This window comes from Sinocyclocheilus anshuiensis, unplaced genomic scaffold, assembly GCF_001515605.1.
Source record: "Sinocyclocheilus anshuiensis isolate Anshui unplaced genomic scaffold, SAMN03320099.WGS_v1.1 scaffold1571, whole genome shotgun sequence".
In the NCBI taxonomy this organism is placed as follows: domain Eukaryota; kingdom Metazoa; phylum Chordata; class Actinopteri; order Cypriniformes; family Cyprinidae; genus Sinocyclocheilus; species Sinocyclocheilus anshuiensis.
Genome location: NW_015551107.1, coordinates 74,223 through 96,552, shown reverse-complemented (window position 1 = coordinate 96,552; position 22,330 = coordinate 74,223). Strand labels below are relative to the sequence as shown.

Here is a 22,330-nt window from a genome sequence, read left to right as displayed (position 1 = left end):
ACCGAAAAAACAAAGTGTGGAATGTTGAACACTTCATGCACTCAACTGTCGCAGCTTTAATTACGTAGTGAAGGGGAAGGGGCTATCAGACTCCGATTATGAATGACAAAATAACCTTATGTAATTCATACGATACATGGTTGAGTACATAGTGCATAAGTACATAGTGTATGAGTGCATAGTGTATAGTGCATCATTTGGGACGCAGCTATAGTAATATAAGGTAACTACAGTACATGGGTTAGGGTTAAGTTTAGGGGTAGGTTCAAGGCTATATATAGGCAGGTGCTCGATCAAATGAAGCACTTCTCTATGAGTAAACAAGAATTGGCACACTGCCACTGCTTTTCCCAAAAGTAATTTTATTAAAATAAACACAACGTTTTGACCCTTAGGTCGAATACCTGTTTATTTTAATAAATTTATTTTTTGGAGCAGCAGTGGCAGTGTGCCAATTCTTGTTTACCTATATTGAATTACTATAATAAGAACACAGTATGCACATGTGTAACCGGACTGTAAAATAAAGTGCTACCATGGATTTAGCTGAGAAGTACTAAGTTAGCACTGTTTTATAAGCTCACATTCCTCTGGGTCAAAACTGACCTGGGTAAGGCAAGAGGTGTCAGTTCAGTGTTAAGATTATTAAAAAAACATGATGATTAAGCATGAGAAACAGTAATAATGCCTTTCCAAACGCCGCTAATAAGCTTCTAGTGCCATGAGAACCTCTCAGGGTTTGCCCTCTCGACAGACACGGCAGAAACAGCTCTGCTGTCCAGTGGAGGTCAGGTATTATGCTGAGATAAATATTTGCAGTGCAGCGCGTGTGGGGCGGCAGGTCTCTAGCAGAGTGTGTCATTTTACTGGAGGTGTAAATCTGTCATGGCAGGGTTAGAAACAGAGCAGGGTGGAGGAGATCTGCTCTAGCGTGAAGCCGAGTGTGAATTGTTCTTTAAACGAATGAAGGAATGTGAATTTTGTACAAAAGCACAGCTGAAGCATTGTCAAAAAGTCATCTTTGTATATTGTAATGACATTTGAGCAACGAATATACACATCACTTTTGTTGTACATTTCAGCTAAATTGGCTCAGCACACTTAACTTTGTGATTCACCACACCATCCCAGTAGGCATATAGATGCGTGACATCTTTGTAATTAGATACTAAAGCAGATAAAAACCCTTGATATGTGTGTTCATTAATATGTGTCAATAATTTATTACATGTCATCATACAGACCATTTGACAGAGTTGAATGGGTGGAAATGTTCTACATGAACAATGCAACATAACAAAACCACATTTCATTCATTATAATCAATGAATCTGTCGGTTTGGGATTTTTCTTGTGCATGGCCAACCCTTTTTGTCTCAATTATCTTCTTTCTAATTACATGTACAGTATATGCAGCTCTACATTGTGCATAAGCTTTACTATCTTTAAAATATCCCATACAATTTTTTTTATACCCATGTATTTCTGTTTAAAATAGCCTAAGCAAAGAAATTCACTAATTTTACCATTGCTGAAGTGTAGCATAAAGCTCACAGCTGACTGGTTCATTGTGAAAGGGACAGTTCACCCCCAAAAAATGAAAATGATGTCATTGTTTACCCAACCTGATATTGATCCAAAATATTTTTCATGTCTTTCTTCAGCAAAACACACAAGAATATATTTTGAAGGAGAGCATTGGGAACCAAATAACATTGGAGCCCACTGACTTCCACTGTATGGACAAAAAAACATTAAGACTCAAATGACTTCTCAGAAAGAAAAAAGAAAAAAAGCATATGGCTTTGGAATGACATGAGACTGAGTAAATGATGACAGAATTTCATTGTTGGTCTAATCTATACACTCTTAAAAATAAAGGTGCTTAAAAGTTTCTTCACAGCGATGCCATAGAAGAACCATTTTTGGTTCCACAAAGAACCATTCAGTCAAAGGTTCTTTAAAGAACCATCTCTTTCTTACCTTTTTATCATCTGAAGAACCTTCTTTTGCCTCAAAGAACCTTTTGTGAAACAGAAAGGTTCTTCAGATTTGAAAGATTCTATATGGAACCATTTAGACAAAAAAGATTATTCTATGGCATCGTGAAGCACATATATTTTTAAGAGTGTATGTGATACAATGTTGTAGTTACGGTGTTACATTAGCGTAATTTCCGTGAAATTTCTCTGTCTAAAAAGGTCCATAGTCTATTGTCAGTAGTTAATGATGTATGAGGTACAGATCCCAAAGAAGTTCCTTTCAAACCAAGCAGCTTTCTGTTTGTCAAAACTGCAAATTTGTGCAACCAACTTCAGGCTTCAGTCTTATTTATGAACTTATTTAATGTTCCCCTGAAATGACATTCTCAACCCGAGCAGTTTCATTCTGGAGTGTATATTGAGTTCCCTGTGATCCATGAAAATTCGCACCTACGTTTCCCTGAAGGTATTAGAAAGCCTAACAGAATTCATTCTTTAATGTCCCCCTCTCGTTTTTCTCTCTCAGGAAAGGGGGATGTGTTCGGGGATGTGTTCTGGAAAGAGGTGAATTTAGCCCAGGCTTGTGCAAACGTCCGTGCGCTGACCTACTGCGATCTTCACATCATCAAACGGGACGCCTTACAGAAGGTTCTGGAGTTCTACACAGCCTTCGCCGGACACTTCTCACGAAACCTGGTGCTCACCTACAACCTGAGGAAAAGGGTGGGTACCTAGACACTTTAAAAATAGCGTAAATAATCTCATGCTTCCCAACCCCAGTTCGGCACATTTTGGATGTCACCATTATATAACACACTGATTCATTCTTTAGTAGTGGTCTCTATATCTTGAGACCATGGTACTCTATTACACTCCAGTCACTGGAGTCACTAGCTGCTTTCACACATGAAACTTGGTAATTATTTTAATTGATGCAAATTGCCAGATTGACTTTTCTAGTAAATGCACCATATGTGCTGTTCACACAAGCAACGTCTTCCAGTCTTTAAGATACCATTCACACACCAGCACCAAAATCCTACCCAGGCTCATTGGAAATACATGGCTCTACTTACATTTCTGCAAAACGTACAGTAAGTTGAAATGAACACTAGAGGCAGTAAAACACCAATAACTTTTATTACTTTTCACACTTACAGGGCCAGAGTTTTGATTAAGAAAGCCTTATTTTCACACAATTCTTTGCACAATATTATGTGTTATGACTACAAAACAATTTTAACATGCTGCGAGATTCGAAAACTGATACTTTTGAATGTTAGCGTCACATATACAGCTTCATATGTATGGGTTTTCTAATTTGGTGAGTTTGCTCAGTAGCTCATGCAATACGGCATTGCACTTGTGAGGTAAAGAGCTCCGGTACAAATCCTGTGAAACTATGGTTTGACAGAACAGCACAAACCTGCATATAAGGAAGTAATAACAGCACGGTTGCATTAGTTGAATGTGGTTTTATATTATTTTGCATTCATTAACACTCATCGGGTAGTGATATTTTCCAGCGTGATAGAGCATTAAACTTTTAGCGACACTCCTCGGACTTGAAGCGACATAATAAAAACGCACATATTAAATGCGCATTTTAGCGCCACTCACTAGACATTTCACTTTGAAACTGTCACGATACGTGCAATAAGGTATGTTATATCGGTAATGCAGAAATGTTGCCACAAGCACATATTTCCAATGAGCGTAGGTTGACCATAATATTGGTAAAATCTGTTATGTCAATCATGACCTTTAAGGAAATGACACCGCAGGTCACATGTCAAAGCCAACATGTTGGATGTAGTATTCATTCATGCTATATGGAACATCCTCTTTTTAACAGTCAAAGAAAGTTTGTTCTTCCTCAAATTGCACAATGCGATTTTGGAAACAGCTATTTAAAGTGTTGAAATGCGTTTTCATAAAAGTGTTTTCATAATTTTCCGTAAAGGACTATATGGTATAGTCATACTAAACTGTAAAAATGATCTAACCTCCTTATTTCAATGCATTTGAATGATCAAATTCCTGCAGCTTTGTGATGTTTCATCGGTTTTGTTATTATGTTTTCCCCTTGGCTGTCATATGTTTGCTGTTGAGGAGTTCTTCATTTACTGCTGCTCTTTCGAGAACGATTTTGACAGCTTTTCATTAATGTTATAGCTGGTGTGGGTGAACACTGTTCAGTTTCATCTGCTTTTGTCTCAGAGTTTGTCAGCTACATTGCGTCCGTGTGGAGGTGGGGCTGAAGCCTCGTTTAAATTCACATCTCGTTTCTCTGTGTAAGCACTTTTTACAGTGACGTGATTATGAAGCCAACTGAGCTGGAAGATCTATACCCTCTTGCAGACACAATCGCTATAGCACTCCATTAATCATGTGGCAGATGTAGGAACAGTGAACACTCCTGAATACTGAATGCAAAAGATAAAAAAAATAAATTAAACCTAAATAGTATTTAAAAACAATGAAATAAAAAAGCACTTTAAATCACTAACAATTAAACTACAAAAAAATACATATATATATTAAAGCTTCAAAATAGTGGCAAAACATCTTGGTTTAATTTGTAAGATTGCATATGTTACAGTAAATGTTTGGACACATAAATCAATAAAGTGAGGGGAAATTCGATATAGAATAGAATAGAATATGATCTATCTAGCTGTTTGTCTGTAAAGGCCTCTTCACAACCAGGATGATTACTATAACTATAAAGTTTCAATAATCATTCTAATTCTAATTTCAACATTATTTTTTCCAACAGATATTCCAAAACCTATACATATAAAATCTATTCATATATACTGGTCAATCATATTTGCAGGTCTTATATTTGAGGTTTGCTCAAGGTCATTCCTGAATTAAACTGATGGGATTTTATTGATCAGATGATAAATCAGAGGTGAGCCAATAGCATAAAAGAATAAAGAATGACTGGTTGCTCTCTTTGGTCTAGTCTGACATTATAGCTGTGATTTATGAAATCTAAAGTCTTGTTTCAGCATATGAAATGGTTTGAGGGCTGAAGCAATCATGGCGTGTGTGCTGTGTGTGTGAGTGTTTGAGTGATTGCATGGCTATCATCAGAGTAATGGCCTTATTCGTTCAGGTGAGATTGTGGCATAAGCGGCTCGGTGTATCTGGCTCTATTATCCAGGTATAGCCAAATCAGATCCAGCTTATTGAACTAATGCTCAAATCTTAAGCGTGGCTGTGCTGTCTGTGTGAGTGCAGGATGAAGAGAGAGACAGAGGCAAAGATTAGATAGCCGTGATCACAGCCGGCCGTTTAGTTTGGTAACGGTCAGAAAATGGTAATGTAGAGTCAAGAGCTGAATTAATGGAACACAAAGTCAAACTGACCTTAGAAGAACAGAAAATAGAAACCTGATACAGACGTATCTTCATCATCAATCCCATCTCTCTTTCTCTTTCTGTGATGAATGTCCTAAAGAAATATGATTTAAGACAGACAGACAGACAGACAGATAGACAGATAGACAGACAGGCAGGCAGGCAGGCAAGATAGATAGATAGATAGATAGATAGATAGATAGATAGATAGATAGATAGATAGATAGCTAGATAGACGGACGGACGGATGGATGTAAAAAACACACATATAGCAGTAAATAATGACAGAAGGTTCCATTATGGTGAACTATAACTTTGATCACCAGAGCTTACGGACAGTGACATAAGGGTGCTCTTAAAGCTCTCTGTCACAGATCGCTGGTTTTGATTGTGTTCTGGAATGGACAGATCTGTATCCTTCAGTATCCTCTGGACGGGGCGGCACACAGCAGAGATCTGAGCGCTGGACGCTGGTATTGATCACAGCACTCGCTCACTAACAGCTGCTTATCTTACTGAGACATTTCTGTGTGCTTTTAATTCAGACAAATCTCTCTTGCTTTTCACCTTCCCTGCAAATATAATACTATTTAATTTCTCTTGTATCCTTTTCACAACATCTTTCCTTTTAGTTCTGCATTTGTTCAAGCGGGTCAGGCTTTTCATGATCTTCATTGGTATTTTAATTCAATCTCCCACAGACTCATCCTTTATTTACATTCTCCTCCGTGTTCTGTTCCTGTCTGTGTCTCTCGTATCATTGATCTGTGGCCGGGCTTGTGCTATAACTGTCTGTCTGTATATGATAATCACACAACACAGCTAAAACGTGTGGCCCGACCTGGCCCTGTGCACATGTAACAACAGTGTCTTGTTTTCTTTGTAATACATGGGTCTCAGAAGGCCTCATACCATTGATTTAGGTCACATCCAACCCTCGGGAAAGTACCTAGTCTCTTGTTTGTCCACAAAAGTGCTTAATGAGGTTGTTGAACGAGTTTCTGGTGAATGGCTGCTTGTGAAATATTATATTACAGAAGCATGTTCACCTTGTGAATAGATTCTGCTGATGGGCAGGTTTGGAAACTATCTCAAGCATGTAATTTTATTTTAAAAAATGACACTTCATGAATATATGTCCAACAAATTACTTCACCTTCATCACATAATGGTCAAATAGAGAGTTTTTCCATCACATTATTGAGTGTTCATGTCTATAGCGCTGTCTTTAATTGCTGCACGCAAAAACATTTAGCATAATCAGTGTAGTCTGATTCAAAAACAAATTATTATAATGAGACTTTTTTATTAATTGCACAAAAGACTTCAATCTCACAAAGGATCAGTTTGATTTGTTCAGGTTTGTTCATAATGGAATACTAACTTACTGCTGTGCAGTATACACTGTTTGCTACCTACTGTTTAAAAAAATCAATAAATAAAATATTATTTCTTGATAAATTATATGTAGTGCACTGCATTGTGGTCATACGCCCTCATGACATTGCATGTGGATAATAGGTAATAAAAAACCTGAAAAAATCAATAACCACCCTTTGCTTTGGGATAGTATGTCAGTCTGAAATATTAAAAATTCTTACGTCACTTAAGTCATTTCTTGAATGGTTGGAGTAATTCATCTTTGAGACATCCAGCTGTTTACTGTCACCTCTATGCTAATAACGGACATTTGAAGCCAATTTTAAAGTCCTGTGACTCTATTGATCATCATGAGCAGTAAATTGTCACTGGTCACCTTCACTGGAGAGAGTAAATGAAGATGGAAGTGTGCTAGAGCGCGTTAATGACATACTGTAACAGCCGGATACATTTCCACACTCATGGGAGTTTGTGCTGAAAGTGCAATTATCTTACTGCGTCTCTTTAAAGACTCAAAATCATTACTGTTAAACCTTCTGGTAATGACTTAAAGAAACAGTTCAGCCAAAATAGAAAATTCTGCCATCATTTTCTCACATTCATGTCGTTCCATTGCAGTGTACATTATTAATGATGCATCCATGCACATATTTTTTTTTAATACATGTGCCCTCATTATCTTTAATCAAAATAACTTCCTCTCCCTCTCGCGATGACATTTCTTCTCTGATGGTATGTGTCTCGGTGCGAGGAAGGGACAGCCATTCACTCACATTTTTTCTTGTTCGAGAAGCTGTTTCACTCACAAAATAGGGAAGAAAAGACAGTTGCAACTTCTGTTTCATGCCAACTTTGAATGTTTTTCCATTGAAACCAATGGGTTATTGACTGCATCGATAAACATATGTAAAATGTGCTTTTGCCATCTCTAGTGAAATACGTTTGTCTTGGACATGCAACACTATCAGAGAGATGAGTATTTAGCATGTTATGTTTTTCATGTCATCTCGAACTGCCGTAATTCTCTGCAGATGGCTGATCAAGATTCGACATGAAGAAATATGTGTTTGTTGTTTTCAGTCAGTTTTCAGACTCGAGCAATAAACTATGAATCTCTCTAACCCCCAAAACTCATTATCTATGCCTTTGACACATCAGAAAAATGACACTCCTGAATATTGTCTGCCTCCAGTCCAATTTTTCAGGGAGTTTGCGAGATTCAATAAAAAAAACATGATGAGGTCAACAGGCCATTTCTGCATATTAACATATACAACATGTAAATTACAGATATTTCTTTATGTTCTAGTAGATCTTTTACCAGTGACTGTTTTTTTTTTTTGCTCATTGGAAAAAAAAATTGCCTGTAGGAACATTTTGGCAGAATTATGTTACATTGCTTTTTCAAAAATTCACAACACTTTTGAAGTGAAATGTCCAGTAAGTGGTGCTAAAAGCGTGTTTAATTTTTTTCCAAAACAGATGAACATAAATCTGGAAAGGTTTTATTATGCTGGTTGTTGTGCGTAATGCGGTAGTTCGGAGTGGCGCTAAAAGGTTCAATGGTTTGAAAATAATGCACCATCTGTACTGAACCCTACTTTAAACCTGAAAGCATTAACAAAGGAAAATGTGAGATAAAAATGCATTTGCTTAAGCAACCATGTTATTTTAACTTCTACGAGTCTTTAAACTCTTTTATCGTGGCTCATGTTTCACAGATTCATACCTGAGCACTTCACATCTAGTACAATGCTTTACCAGGTGCGCTACCGAGCAAGTTTGCGAAGTCAGAAAAGCTATACATATGGCGCTGCTTATGTGAGATAAAGTTTAAAATGTATTAGTTTACAAATCATGCACTATGGTAAAAGTATGTTCAGGTCAGTATTGTGCAAGGAACTGCACAAAAATAAGTCTAAGCATCATAAATTGTGTGAAAAGCAATACAAGTTGTTGGTATGTTTTTCCAATGAGCCTATGTTGGATTGTTTTGAGGGTTCTCAAAAATGAACTTATATTTATACCTGTCTTTTACCTTTCATATTACAGCTTTAGATAGGGCTTGTGTTTGGGACCCTGTGTGTTTCTGTAGTCTCATAGTATTTACAGCTCATGTGATTGGCTGTGATGTGATGCATTTGGAAATGAGTTAAGATGAGCAAAAATGACAGCATGCGGGTCACAGACCTCAAGGGGGTCCGACTCCTTTGGCAACTGACAAATGCATGGGATTCAGAATCATTCACATGAGTTGGATCAGTGGAACCAAGACCAACAAGGATGTTGGTCCAGGAGAAAATCCATGTTTACCTTTTGGGTACAGCCGCTTATCAGCTTATTGTATAAATGTGATTTGTTCTTTCAGAAATCAGTACAGACCTGCTTCTACAATGCCAGGTTTTGATGCATCATGAAGCTAAAGATAGCAGTGACTAACCCCTCTAGCAACACTTCAAAATGAACCACGTGACGCACTCCTCATCATTCAAGATGCTCAAGGGTCAAGAGCTCAGATAGTTGTAGTGAAGTGCACAGTGACCAAGGGCACTGAAAAATTCTGGGTCAATGATGTGTTGCTCATTTATGTCATCCCAACCTTTAGTTTTTTCATTAAAAAGGCATTTTCTGTAATGAGCATGGCTTTAATTTCTGTATTAAAATTCATTTTGATAGTTATGGGGGACATAAAGTCAAAAATTCATGGTGATACAACCATCCTGACATCAAAATGAAAAAAAAACTCATTAAAGCCTCATTAAAAGAATAAGATTCTTGAGAGGAAAAAAAAAACACTGCAAAAGCTTTACTGCTTGTTGAAAAAAAAGAAGAAGCTTTGTCTACAAAATCAAAGTCATGTGGTGCAACCAACATGCAGAAAAAAACAAACAAACTTGAAACAGGAAATTATGTCATAGAGAGTGGATTTTAAAATAATAGATAATTTGGCAAGGAAAGGTTGGTTTAGGTTGTAAAATGTCATGTGGTGCAACTCCCCAAACTTTTTATCTACACTTATTTTTGGTATTTATAAATAATATACCTTATTTATAAAATTCATATGCATAATGGTATGTGAAATGGACTTTAAAACCCCTTTTATTTTCATTTTATAGTGTTTATAGCTCATGATAACATCTGTGTAAGAAGTCTGAAATTAAATTATGAATAGATTATTTTATGATTTTTAAGGTTTTAAAGGGTGAACTTGTCCAGTCATTGTTGTAAACAAGTATCTAACTGTATTGGAAACTAACCATTTCATTGTGATCTAAATACATATTTGTGCATGTTGGTACAAGGAGGGTTATATTTGCAATTTCAGGAAAATGTATGTAATACGCTTTTTCACATGCATTGGTGTTATGTTCCCAAAACGTTTATGGTGACTTATAGAATGTTGTATAAGTCAGTGAGTAAAATTATTTAGTTTTTAGAAAGGTTTACCAAAGCAAGACATGTATTTAAATAATAATAATAATAATAATAATAATAATAATAAATGATTAAGATGTGTTCACACACGTATTCAAGGTGTAAGGAACATATATTAGCACTTTTGTATTTGATGGCTGCACCACATTACAGTTTTATAATGTTTAAACTTTCTTGGTATAAAGGTTATTCAAGACTACAGTACATATCTAAAAAAACTCTGTCAAAGATACTAGTGGCCTTTTATTGTGGCCAGCCTAAGGCACACCTGTGCAATAATCATGCTGTCTAATCAGCATCTTGATATGCCACACCTGTGAGGTGGATGGATTATCTCGGCAAAGGAGAAGTGCTCACTAACACAGATTTAGACAGATTTGTGAACAATATTTGAGAGAAATAGGCCTTTTGTGTACATAGAACAAGTCTTAGATCTTTGAGTTCAGCTCATGAAAAATGGGGGCAAAAAACAAAAGTGTTGCGTTTATAATTTTGTTCAGTGAATATTTTTTATTTTAAGCTTCAATTCCAGCTCTATTCCTAATTTTCTAATACTGTAGGTCTATGTGAACAGTCCAAAATTCAGACCAAAAGTCATTATTTGCTTAACATCTTGCCCTCTGCGCAAGCTCTCAAATCTCATTCGTGTTGCATTCAGCACATTCAAATGCATCTTGTGCATTATGGTCATCAAATTATGTTTTCAATGTCGAACCTGAGAATCTTGAAATCTGGATGTTTTTTTTTTTTAAATAATTGCAGCTTAAATATTGGTCTTTTCTTCACATAAGCGATCACATAATCTATTCTTTAAAAACTATTTTATATTTTAACTTTAATTTTATTTATGCATAAATATACTTTCTTGTTTGAATCACACAGATCATCTTCCGTAAAATAAGTGACGTCAAACGGGAGGAAGAGGAGATGCTGCAACGGAAGAACGAAGCGCCTCTGAATCTTCCTGCAGATCACCCGGTGCGGCGTCTCTTCCAGCGGTTCCGTCAGCAGAAGGAGGCCCGTCTGGCGGTGGAGCAAGTGAGTCAAGGAGAACCGGACGTGGAGCAAGGCAGAATGGAGACCGTGGTACACGAGAGCACTGCAACCACCAGCGTCGTCACAGTCACTGAAAGTCCAGCCACACACATTACCTCTGTGTCCTCCTCCTCAGCGTCTAGAATGTCATGTCAAGCCAAACTCTGCACTCCTTTGGCCCCTAATGGAACCTGTACAGGAAACAAGTCAGCAGAACCTCCCAAAAACAAAGGCTGGGGTCGGTTTAAAGATGCCACAGCCAAGTCCGATCTCTCCTGGTGTTCTGTGTCCAAAGCCGAGTCCATGGAGATGCTTCCAGACAGGACTAAATGGGACTCGTGGGACAGTGGCATCACCAAGAGTGATGGGAGCGCTCAAACCCCTCAGGATCGGAGCCCCCTGCAGGCCGAGGGCAAGCGAGCCTTTTGCCCCATTCCAGAGCAGAGTCTCCAGGCCTGCTTTATGGAACTGAAGCAGGAGCTGCGAGGTGACATCCTCTCCCTCAGCAGCAGAATGAGCGCCCTTGAAGGCCAGCTCGCCGAGATGCTCCGGCTTCTCAAAGACAGAAAGACCTCAGGATCTTCAAAACTGTTTGACATGTCAAGACCAGATTCTCCAGATTCAGAAAAAGATGACAACATGTTCTCCTAATTGGGTTTCATATCTGATGCGATGGGCTGAGGGGAACACGGTTTGGTCCTGATGAGGCGCTCATACACTCCTAAAAAAATAAAGGTTCTTTACTGGGATCAGTGTTACCATGAAAAACCTTCAAAGGAATAGTTTACCCAAAAATTAAAACTTTAATCTCAGGCCGTCCAAGATGTAGATGAGTTTGTTTCTTCATTGGAAGAGATTTGGAGAAGTTTAGCATTACATCAGTTGCTCACTGCTGCTGAATTTCTCCAAATCTTTTTAACATCCATGGAAGCTTTCCATTGCACACAAGGGTCTATATAGTGGAAAAAACGTTCTTTAGATCATTAAAATGTTCTTCACACCAAGAAAAAATGGTTCTTTTAAGAACTGTTCACTTGGGGAACCAAAAATCCATTTTGGAACCATCATTTTGTTTTGAGTGATATGGTGCAACGGCGCTTATTTTTTCAAATTCTGTTGCCTTCAGTGGAACAAGAATTACACACTTTAATAATCAACACATAAATATATGGATATATGGAATTGACATATTATGGAATATGTCACTATAATGAATATCAATTGTCCTTTTTTTTTGTACAATGGTTGACATTTTTGTATGGTCATTTAAGTCAACTGCCGTCTCCTTCTGTTTTTACTGTTAAATCATGTGTCTGATCATTTGTAAGTCAGTCAAGCAAAATGTGACAATTTATGAATAATTCCTCTGCTCTTGTTTTATAGATAGGCCAATTTTGCTACCAGGCACATGCACATACTGTTAAAGCCACATTTCAAAAGTCTTCAACCTGGAAAATCATCAACCTGGTTATTGTTTGTTTGGGACTGACAAAATGTACTATATGATGAATATAAGTTTTTTCACATAGCATCATACTATAAAATACGTCTAAACGCCTGTTTATGTGACTAAATGCTGTGCTCTTAATAATGTGACAATATGCAATATAGCAATAGTGACAAATGCATAAGAACCTAAATTCCCCTGTCCGTGAATCCTTGGTGGATGTTAAATACATTGTGCTTGTTTTTTTTTTTTTGACAGCTTCATAACTCTGGCTCTTTTATTTTAGATCAACTTTAAAAAACACTTAGAGGAAATAGTTAAGGGAAAGTGTTATGCTAAATTTGGGAATATCAAAAAGTGTATTATGCACTGTATGTACCATTTTTATCAGATGTACAAAGTTAACAAATTAGGTGGTGGATAAGCAATAATGATAACTGTTTAAGTGTATAAATGAGACATATGCCATTGTCTGGAGTAATATGAGAACAAATGAAGCATGAAATAAGGAGCAGCAGTGTTATTTAGCATTCTTGCCAAAAATCTAGTATATTTTATAAAGTGTTAAGTCCATTTTGTTTTGTAAATGTCATTTCCAAGAAACTGAAGGAGAAAGGTATATCATAGCGTGTCCAACCCGAAGTGTTAAACGCTTGTTTTGAAAATTTTGCACTTCACAACTTTAATGTTTGAGTCAATGTATATCCTGTATGCAGAATGAATCAGTGTGTACACTGTGAAACTGACTTGATGGGACTTACTGATTGTACTTTTATTTTTACTCTGAGTTTAGTCTGAAGATAATCAGAAAAATGGAACTGCAAAATATTTTAAAGCTGATAGCAGTTGTCTTACCTTCACATTAGCTATTAACAATTACTGTACTTTTTTTTTTGAAGATCCAAGTTTAGCTAAATTAGTGGAAATACTTGATTATTAAAGTATGGTGGTTCTAACACACAGTTCTTCATGTAAAATCACTCATATCAGGTCATGAGCCTTAACACGAAGGTAAAGTCTAATTTTTCTTATCTTAAAAGGAATATAAATGACAGTATTTGTACTTTTTTTTTTTTTACTTTTTTTATTATGTCCAGTTGATCTATATAAATGAATAACATGAAAGCACAAGAAATTCAACTGTCGATTCAAATGTGTCAAATGTTGATATAAAATAATTTATACTTTGCATTACATATTATTCATATTCATATCTTTAAATTCTCAACTTGCTAAAATAAATTTTAGTGAAGTATTTTTGTGATACACAGTGTTGTTGAAACAATGTTTTTGAAATTAGTATCTTCTGCACACCAATTGCTGCATTTATGTGATTAAAAATACAGTCAAAAACAGTTATTATAATTGAAAATAACTGTTTTCTGTTTGAATGTCTGTTGAAGTGTAATTTATTGCTGTAATGCGCAGCTGAATTTTCAGCATCATTACTCCAGTCTTCAGTGTCACATGATCTTCAGAAATCATTTTAATATGCTGATTTGCTGCTCAAGAAACATTTCTGATTATTACAGTTTTTCTCGATTGCTTAGACACATTTCTTGAAATTGTGATTCCTTTTCTCGAAACTCTAAACACAAATCCATAACTTCTCACCCAATTCCCCATGCTTCCTATTTTCAGGTCAAAATGAAGCTCTCCACTCAAAACTATTCAATCTTGCTGAAAAAAAAACAAACTTCGCCCTCAGACATGACACACAAGCCCTCAGAAACACACACACAACAACATAGTCTTACACACTAATGAGATCAATTCATAACACTGTTGCAAAAACCTTTTGGCAATCAGGTATCATTTTACAGCTCAATGTCTATTACAGTATACAACATCATTAGAGCAGATACAGTGAAATTCAACAATAAGCTTTACAGTAAGAAAATATAATTTTCATTACACTGCTGTAAAGAGATCTTACAGTACAGTAGATGAAAAGCACTACTGTAGAAAGGAAAAGGTCAAATACCAAAGAATTGCATATGAACACAACAGAATATAGAGTCATCTCTCAGTTCTGCAAAAATACAGTACATGTAAGAAGTACTGTACTTGGCTACAAATCAGTTCAGCAGTTATGAGTTTGAGGGTGTACAACTTGTTCTTCAGTATTTACTGTACATATATATATAAAAAGTAAAAGTTCTCTCATCTGAAGTACTGCTACTGTTCTGTCATTATATTTGATCTGAAAGTAGTATTGAAAGCCTGTAGATGAGCCTGTAGGCCAGCTGTCCTCATGCACAAGAACATTATCAACTATTGTGCTGTGTATTTCATCAGTAATAAATGTCCTTTCACCCCGTCCCCTTCAGTTTTCTTTTCCCCTCCTCTTCCTCTTTGTCTCCCACTAGTAGGATTCGTTTTCCAAATCACATAATCACCTGTGCTCCTTGTTATATCATCATGAGATTCTAAATGCTGTGTCATCAGTTTAGCTACTTACAGTTTTTTTCAGTTGCTAACATCCTTTTGTCCAATCTGTAGTCACATTTTCAAAACTCTAAACACAATTAGCACAACATCCGTCTGTTGTGACCATACCATTAACACAATTCATGTTGTTTTCACACAATATGCAGTCAATTACCATGTGTCTAAAATGCTTACATTTTCTTTTCATTCAAGCTTACCCAAAACCAAAATCATGGAAGTTTTTAGTCTTATTTACAAATGCTTAAACACAGCATGTCAGAAATGAAGACCTAATGTTCCGAACCTTAAATATAGTATAAAGCTTCTACTTCTGCAACAACAGCAGCTCAAAGGTATTGAAAAAATCTCTCTGTGCCAAATATTGTAACAACTGATAAGCATTTTTAAGTAACAGATCACTGAAATATTTAGAATTATAGCTGATTCCAGTCTCGGAGGAATAGTCTGGTGTTGAAACTCTTTCCATTACATCAACAAAGAGTAAAAAATACCTCTTTGAATTGGTTTTATGGATGCAAAACAACACAGAATCAGAGAGAAAGAAAATAATGCCTGGGAGAGGGAGAGGAATAGTTGTAGGATGTAGAGAAATAGTTGGATCAGAAAAAGGGAGACGAGGTATGGGAGAGAAGTGAGTGCATTTTTATGTTTGTTTGTTTGTTTTTTCCCACATATGAAACCTATGAGAGCTTATTTCTGCCATGGAATATAAAGGGTAAGGGTAATTGTGACTTTATCTCAGAGTTCTGACTTTTTTCTTGCAATTGTGAATTTGCAGTATTTCACTTATCAGAAGATAAAGTCTGAATTGCAAGATGTAAACTCACAATTCCAATAACAGAAGTCAAAAATGTGAGATAAAAAGGTCACAGTTACTGTTTTTACTTTTTATTCTGTGACGGAAACAAGCTTGCATAGTAACCAAAGGTCATGCATGTTGGAATTTTTGTTGATCACTGGCATCAGCCACCATCTACATCCAACCCCCACCCACTGGAGAGCAGTTCCAATCAAGGTTCCAATTGAATTTCTGCATAGGGGACCCTATTTTTTTTTCCTATTGTACATTTTATAAAGTAATGACTCATTCAGTTTTAGATAGTATGTTGCAAAGAATGAACACATTCAACACTTACAAATGTAAAACGGGTTTCAGTTGAAGGTAAACTGAAGGCTAAATTACAAAAAACGATGGATTTTTATATTGTCTGTTATATGCAGGTAGAACTGTAACATGACAAGTAATGCAGTTTTTTTAAAGCCATCAGCTGTTAGCATTTTGACAGTCACTGTGCTATGATTGACTATATGTTTCTGTTGGATAGAAACTAGTGCTAATGTTTTGACCGAATGACTCGATTTTGAATCGGGTTTGCTGTGTTTTGATAGAGTTAGTATATGTAGAAAAATGTATTCAGCATTTTGAAATGTAGAGTTTGTATTTATTTAACAAAATGCGGTTTTGGACACAAAATTAACTAGTTGGCTAATTGTGTGATGTAGGTGTGTTGCTGTGTTAAGAGTTTAGAAAAAGTACTTTAAGTACTGGTAAACGCTTGTTAGCAATTGAAAAAAACTGTAATGTTCACACATGGATAAATGTGTGCTATTTGTGTTCATTTTGTGATTCTTGAGGTAGTTATATTGTGAGTTTGTGAGTTTAACATGGTTAAACCTGTGTAAAATGATGCCGTTCTTGTGTAGAGTTTAGCTGAAAACACTGAGCAAATTGGAGCGTGTGTGAAAACAGGTGAAATGTGTTAAAAGTTTTAAGAAATGTGTCTTTGTTTCAGGAACTGTATGAATGGTTTGGAAAATTGTGCCAAATGAATGAGTTATAGTGCATTAGCAATTGAGAAAAACTGTAATGTTGAATACAGTTGTGCTGCTTCACATTTTTGTGGAAACCATGATGATTTTTTTCTTTCTTTCAGCACACTTTGATGAAGAGGAAGTTAAAAAGAACAGCACTGAAATGTCTTTGCTGTCACTTTTGATGAATTTAATACATCCTTGCTGAATAAAAGTGTTTATATCTTTAAAAACATCTTACTGACCCCAAACCTTTGAATGGTAGTGTGTATTTTCTGAAACATACACCAGAATCATCAAGCACAGCACAAGCAGCAGTAGCTCATCTTAGCCTGTTGAATCCTGCCGCTGTTATTCATGGGACTCCTTCAGACAGTCGCAATTAAAAACGTCTACTTTCTCTGATGGGTCTCATAATCTGATTAGGGCCACAGAGCCCGTCTGATCCTCAGAGCATTCTGGGACAGATATTTAATTAAAGTGCGAGTTGATGTCTTATGCTAATCACCTGCGTAATGCTCTCTCCACAACTAAAGCTGAGTTGCAGGCCCTTCAATTCCTTGACAGGTAAATGAAATGCGCAATTAATATTTATTACACAAAGGGCCATTTAATGTCAGAATTTTAGACATGCAAGTATCAGATTATGCTAATGCTAGCTTTAACCTGTAGAGTACACATTTCCAGTTCAGTCAGGAATCATATCGCGCAGGCTGTTGCAGTAGACACGCAATCTACTAGCAATCACGGCATTTACAACACGGCGCAAGCTGATTGGCCTCTGCTGATTCTGCAGCCAATGAGCTTGATCGCTCAACATTTATATAGTCTGGCTCAAGTGTTCACTGTAAGCTGGTCCTGCAGTCTGCTATCAGAGTTCCTCTGAAACCCTCCACCTCCCCAGCTCCACCTGTCTAGATCTGCTATATGGGATTTATCTATGCCTATTCATGCAGCAGCAGCATATCTTACATGCTCACATGCTCTTTGTATGTATTGCTGATAACATCTGATGTTGCTGCTTGTTTTAAATCAGCAACATCAGATCAGATCTGCCAAGGCCAAATACGCTAGCATTATCATATCCATGAACATGATAAAACTATTCTCAGAGTTATCAAGATTGCAATATATTCAAGCTTTTTTCTGCATATGAGAGTACTAAAATTATAATAGCTATAAAATTTACATTTTTTTAAATTGTCTTTGGTAACCAATCAAAAGTTGGGATTAATTAAGAATTAATTAATAAATGTTTTTTGTTTGTTTGTTTTGGAAAGAAGTCTTTTATTCTCACCAAAGCTGCAACAGTAATATTGTGAAATATTGTAACAATTAAAAAAAACAACAACTCTTTGCTTTTTTAATATATTTAAAGTTATGTAATTTATTACTGTGATCAAAGCTGAATTTTCAGGAGTCATTACTCCAGTATTCAGTGTCACATGATCCTTGAGAACAGATTATGCTGCTTAAAGTTTTTTTTTTCAATTGCTAACAAGCATTGTTCAATACTGAAGCCATATTTTCAAAACTGTTCACACATTCAGCGAAACAGAAGTCTACGCTAAACAAACTGTGAATAATTTTTCATTGCTTTCAGACAAAATGCATTCAATGTGCACATTTCTCAAAATCCACGAACACTTTTGTCATTCATACTCCACAACCTGCAAAACACTATATATTTTCAGCACATTTTTCAAATGCTAACATGCTGCTTTCAAAACTGATAAAAGCACATTCAAATCAGAATGATGGCAAACTGTCCATTTCTGCAGGAATTATATTGAAATGTAAAATCTTAGAAGAAAATTTACTTTGAAAATTGAATAATAATTATTCCAAACACAACTAACTGCAATTTCAGCTGAAAGCCAAGCCAAATGTCCTATTTTTAGTCGCCTTTTTCTCTCTCTCTGTGATCATTTGATAAACAAATGGGATGGGTGGCTTCAGAATGATTTTCTTTGGAAACATGGATCAAGAGTGGCAGAGAGAGGGACAACTAGAACCCATCCATCCATCTATTCCATACACTTTCCCTAGCGCTTGTCCTATATACAGTAGGGTCAAGCTGGTAGGGGAGGCTGGAGCCTTTCCTGGGTCATAGGCAAGAAAACCCCCTGGACAGATGGAGAGTCTATCACAGGGATGACAAACAAACACACACAACACACACACACACACACACACATATCACACGGAGGACAAACAAACACACACACACACACACACACACACACACACACGCACACGCACATTTTTTTTTGGTATGTATAGAAATTGGGGGGGGATGCTGCTTTTCTCATTCATTTTTTGTTCTGTAATACAGTTAGTAAAATGAAAAAATGTTGTTCGTAGCCTATAATGAAATACTTATAAAATACAAGTAATTAAGACAAAAGATACAAGTAAATAGTTTATGTAATGATCCCCATTGTTAGTGTTTTTTAGAACAATGTGTTATGAATGAAATGTCTGTTTTCTGAATGAGAATTGTTGGCAGTGTTATGGTGAAACAAGCTTATTTTGAGACATATATGAAGTGTTTTATTGGTCTGAGTGAGTTTTGGAGGTGATATCAACTGTTTGGCCAAGATACATGTTGGTAATGCAGACTGTATATGAACAGTTTTGAAAATGTGGCTTCAGTATTGAACAATGTTTGTTAGCAATTGAAAAAACCTGTAATATTTTTGTGGAAATAATGATGCATTTTCCCTGGAATCTTTTATGAATATAAAGTCCAAAAGAACAGCATTTATTTGAAACAGAGATCTGTTGTAACATTAGTAATGTCTTTATAGTCACTTTTGATCAATTTCATGTGTCCTTGCTGAAGAAACGTATTAATTTCTTTCCTTTCCCCTCTCAAAAATATTGTGCAGCTATTTTCAACATTGATAATAATCAGAAATGTTTCTTGAGCAGCAAATCAGCATATTAGAATGATTTCTGAAGATCATGTGACACTGAAGACTGGAGTAATGATGCTGAAAATACAGCTTTGATCACATAAATAAATTACATTTGAACACATATTCACATAGAAAACAGCCATTTTAAATTGTAATGATCTTGGTGAGCATACGAGTCTTATATATATATATATATATATATATATATATATATATTGTGGAGTTTTATCTTGTGCCGTTTTTTCTTTGTCACAGTTGCCTTCGGCTGCTTTGGGAGCTGTTTCTAAGCGTAATATATATGCATGCATTATATTGTGTAAAGCTGTTTTGAAATGTATTGTGAAACAAAAGTAGTTGTGAAATTACTTATTACATGGACTCCATGGAAGCTCTTTGAACTGTATGGAAGGAGGTTTAGCACAGTAATGGGGAGATTGCTGGTGACAAATTTGTGGTTTCTAGCTTTAACTGTCTAATGCCACCAACAGGTCAAAGTTTTACTTAGGCTTCAATGTGTTTTAAGTCTCTACAGATTCCTCAGCATACCAAGTACAGTGATATCAAATGCACATTAATCACCCATATTGACATGCAATGGGGTCTTTTTTAATGTATTGTGACAAAACTTGAGAGTTTAGGGGAACCAAATATAACATTGTTGAAGTGACTTTTGTTTATTTTGGTGTCCCAGATAACTTGAATCACAGAAAAATTATACCAATTTATGCATGGTTGTATTGCCAACCCCTCTTACAAGGTTAATGCGATCTTCACCAAAATTCACTCGACACTATGCTGGGGAAAAAAAAAATGGATGCACCAAACTGTATATAATTTTATCCCTGATAAATCTACTCAATTTGTCTGGTGGGTGTGGCAAAAGTGAATAATTATTAATAACAGAACATGCCTATACAAACACATACATGCTAACATGAAGGACAATGAAAGTGTGGTAACATTGGAAAATTAGTAATTACTTCCACTTGCAAGACTTTAACAACCAAGATTCAAAAAGAGGAAGAGGCCAGTTTCCACTCTCAATGTCAAACCAAAATATTCATCAGTTTCTGCAGCTGAACCAGACATTCATATTCACTTCTTCTCTCTCGAGGGAAGTCCTTCTTCTGGTGGGAATTTTCTATGTAAGTAATAATGTACATTCAGCAGGTCATTACCACAAAATAAACCCCATCAGGGTGATTAGGAGTCAGGACAGGTCTCCAGCCTCTCTGAGGGGATTTATTTTGTATTAATAACCATACATTATATCCTGCTTATCACAGAGATAATGGCCAAACAAATGAACATTAAAATAAATAAAGAATTATTCTACTTTAAAATTATTTTATCTTGCATGTAGATTAAGTCAACATATAAGACAAGCATTCCACAATGTTAACTTATATTTGATATTTATATATTTTACTTCTAAATCACTGTGTCCTTTCCTTTGTCTTTTTAAAACAGATGATTTAGTCGGAGCTAATAGCCTTGTGGGCCGTGTGCGACATACAGCACTGTTGGCTACGGGCGATCCCGCCCCTATTCTTTTGTAACATTATAAATGCCTTTATCATCACTTTTGATCAATTTAAAGCATCCTTGCTAAATAAAAGTATGAATTTCTTTCCCCAAAAAAATTCTACTGACTCCAAGCGTTTGAATTGTATAGTGTATAATGTTACAAAAGCTTTTTATTTAGCGAAAGGCGGCAATGGTCAGAGATTCAGCGGGAGTGGGATTAAGAAAACAGCCGAATCCTGGACATTTTGGGCAATTAAGAAATCCCGGCCGGACGCATTTTTGTAGGTCCAAAAAGAGGACATGTCCGGGGAAAAGAGGACGTATGGTCACCCTAGATGCCTGCCTCCGTTGCGAGTCCCTATCAAGCACTTTACAGATTCAACTACTCTCCTCTCCTCCTCCTGTCTGGCTTTTTGGCCCGCATCACTCACCGCAGAGCAAGCCTGTTCTTGATAAATCTGCTCTGAAAACGTGTGAAAAACAGGGGCGTGTCTACCCCAGGTGCCCCCCCTACCAGATTTCTTGCTATTAAAATGATTTACTGAAGTCCAAGTTCTCCAAGGGGAATATCTACTACAGTCAGCTGGCATATTTAGTCATAATTTGCAACTGTCCTGATGTGAAAAACAAAAGGCAACCCAATTTTCACAAGATAACATAAGCGTTTTATGAGGCTATTGTATTTTACATATTTGTAAGCAGTTTTTACCGAATTGAATGAAAGAAAATGTGTGAATTCAATATGAGAGTGTGTTAGTGTGTTAACCAGCACAGCTGTAGTAAAAAAAGTCCTTGGGACTGCTGTCAAATGTAGTTCCCCTTCAGGAACTCGAGCTGTGTCGAGATTTGCTTTGGGAACGCCCCTGCATGACCACGTTCTGAAGCACATGTAAAATCAGTCCAATGGAGCAGCGAGACGTCACGAGCGGGGTGACGTGAGCGCCAGGAAGTATAAAAGCGCATCCGGCAGAG

At 36.4% G+C, this 22,330-nt stretch overlaps 1 protein-coding gene across 1 annotated transcript in view; it reads left to right on the top strand.

Moving 5' to 3' along the window:
* The window catches only part of LOC107662918 (potassium voltage-gated channel subfamily H member 1-like), a 46,987-nt gene extending 34,980 nt beyond the window's left edge, over window positions 1–12,007 (top strand). The window contains exons 10-11 of the mRNA XM_016453047.1: window positions 2,509–2,705; window positions 11,048–12,007. Coding sequence (XP_016308533.1) covers window positions 2,509–2,705; window positions 11,048–11,851 — 1,001 coding nt within the window. The 3' untranslated portion in view covers window positions 11,852–12,007. The remainder of the gene's footprint in view (window positions 1–2,508; window positions 2,706–11,047) is intronic.
* The last annotated feature ends 10,323 nt before the right edge of the window (window positions 12,008–22,330 follow it).